The following is a 2351-nucleotide window of genomic DNA, read 5'->3' as shown; positions in this document are numbered from 1 at the left end:
CTCACAAAATAGGTTCTGGTAGTTGATGAGCGCAGAGATGTGCTGATTCACTCTCATAACGGGCCGGGTGGGTAGTGTACTGCCAAGAGTCCATGTTGTCAATGTCTGATTACTCCTATACAATGAGTATATGCATGGCATATGAGAAATTGCATATGAAGTGGTTTGGGGTCCTTCTGTAAGTAATTTTGGGGTACAATTTTTTTTTGAAGAATTCTATAAGCAGCAATACCACGGCCCAAGGCACAGGCACATTTTCAACGGGCACTGTACTAGTGTTTTCAAAGACTGACACTGGGGTAAGTAATCATACTTTTCAAACTGCAGAATTGTCATGGGAGGTTTAGACCTTTGAATTGGAGTGATGATGCCCCTGGAGGGGTCCTTAACTCTGCCACCAGACCAGCCCTTACAAAATACTGAAAATCATAGCATGCCAAATAATGTCTACCTGAATGTCAGTATGCTGAATTAGAGCGTAAAAAACACTGCATGTTAAAGAAGAGTGTTGAAAACACAGACCAAGGCAGGCAGTTATCACATTGGCCAGCAACTGCTGCTGAAGCTCTGTGAGTGGATCAAGCCTCTACAGGACATAGCAACACAAAGACCGACATGTTCACAATACATTTTCAAATCCAGTTTAAAGTGTTAAACTACATCAAATGTGGGGAGGGGGTAAAGTGACAAAATCATATATTGAAGAGGATGGTATTAACTCATAAAAGGAAGAAACAGCAAAACATCAAAACAAAATGACAGGAGTGTGAGTTTGTGATTAAAAAGAGAAGACAGCTGCAAGGACTTCTGCAGCTGCAGCCACAGCGTTAACCATTTCCTCTGATCTCTATGCTTAGTGTTGATCCTGTCCACCTCAAAGCCTTTTGTTTTTTTCTTCAGCTTTGGTCCTCAAAACCTTCATCTATCCGTCCACCCCTTCGCCTCTGTGTTTTTCTGCTGAGCTCTAACGGAACAAAACATTTTTTCGTCCAAATGAAAAAGAAAAGTATGGGAATACCGCTTAGTAACACCAACTGATCCTTAACAAAAATGAGATAAAACCAAAGAAATGGGAATGTAAATGTGTGTGCTCGTAAAATCGGACACAAGGTGAAATAGTATCCACAAATAATTTCTCACTCAAATTGGAACTCCAACTTCCTGGTGAGCACCTAATTACTTTTCTGCAATTGCTATGCAAAACCATAAAAACGCATTATTAGAGGTTTCCGAGGGGAGATAAAACTGAGGTTATGTATTGTCTTCTGTCCCACCTGATCACAGAGGGTGGCTTGATCTCTCCCAGTGGGTGCATGAGAGGTGGAGGCGGTGGAGGGTCGTGGGGCCGCGAATACATTCTGTCCCCGGTACGGTTCAGCAGCTCGTTCATCTGGGTGTAGGGAAGCGCCGCCAGCGAGAAGGGCCCGTCCATTTGTTCCATGTACAGGGGAGCCCTGAGCAGAGAGACATGTTGTCCTTAACTCACATTTTGTTTGGTTTCCCTTTGAATTTACCTCGCTGATCTGTGATATTTTTTGGTGTCTTTTGTCATATTCAACTGTATTCTCATCCCTATTTCTTTTTTCTGGCAGAACTTCGAAGTAGTCAGCTAAACACAACACTTGTGGTAAGTAGGCACCCATGATTCCCTACATGTCTGATCTACTGTCCACTCTACACTACTCAATAAGTGGTGAGCACTCCCATCAAAGAAGATGTTTTCTCTCATTACCTTTCTAGATCAATTTGAATAATGATCAGAGGCTTGGAGAGGTAGAATATCCATTTCATGAGAAAAAAGATGCAAGGAAAGTGATTTAAAAAACGTATAGTATAGGATTTTGTGTGGCAGAGCTTTTGCTTTTTTTCTTATTCTGTAAATCGTCTTACAGGATGAAAATAATTTACCCTCAGTTTGAAAACTATTTTTATCAATTAGCTGTAAATGTTCCAAGTCATTACACAGAGGTGGTGTAAAGGTTAATGTGGTGCATGCAGGGTAGAAAAGTTTACTTACTCCCAATCAACAAATGTGTTAAAGTAAATAAAATAAAAAAATAATAAAAAAATCTTTTCATGATCAATGCTGTATTTATGAAGCAGAGTTCAAGATTGGAGGTAAATAAGAAACAAGCTTGTTGAAGTTTTATTTTTTTTAGGATCAACATTTACACTTTGAACAATTATAAAACAAAAAGATTAAAGATGACATGATGTTTCTCAGTGATCATGTGGACCCAGCATCTGATGTAGAAATTTAACACAGGACAAATGAAAAGAAATACTGAAAGTAGCATCATAAAAGGCTGTATTATGCTCCACTTTGGCTCAGATAAAGGCAACACACACAC

General features: G+C 39.7%; 1 protein-coding gene across 7 annotated transcripts in view; it reads right to left on the bottom strand.

Annotated features, from left to right (window-relative positions):
- The window catches only part of wasf1 (WASP family member 1), a 52537-nt gene that overhangs the window by 2848 nt on the left and 47338 nt on the right, over positions 1-2351 (bottom strand). For 4 of the 7 annotated variants that reach the window (XM_034900206.1, XM_034900208.1, XM_034900209.1 and 1 more), the window contains one exon: positions 1275-1454. The exons of the other annotated variants lie outside the window; for them this stretch is intronic. In XM_034900206.1, the coding sequence (XP_034756097.1) occupies positions 1275-1454 (180 nt within the window). The remainder of the gene's footprint in view (positions 1-1274; positions 1455-2351) is intronic. 7 annotated transcript variants of the gene reach the window in all.

This window comes from Etheostoma cragini, chromosome 18 (assembly GCF_013103735.1).
Source record: "Etheostoma cragini isolate CJK2018 chromosome 18, CSU_Ecrag_1.0, whole genome shotgun sequence".
NCBI lineage: Eukaryota > Metazoa > Chordata > Actinopteri > Perciformes > Percidae > Etheostoma > Etheostoma cragini.
The sequence above is the reverse complement of the archived record's forward strand: the minus strand, read 5'-3'. Positions and strand labels throughout refer to the sequence as shown.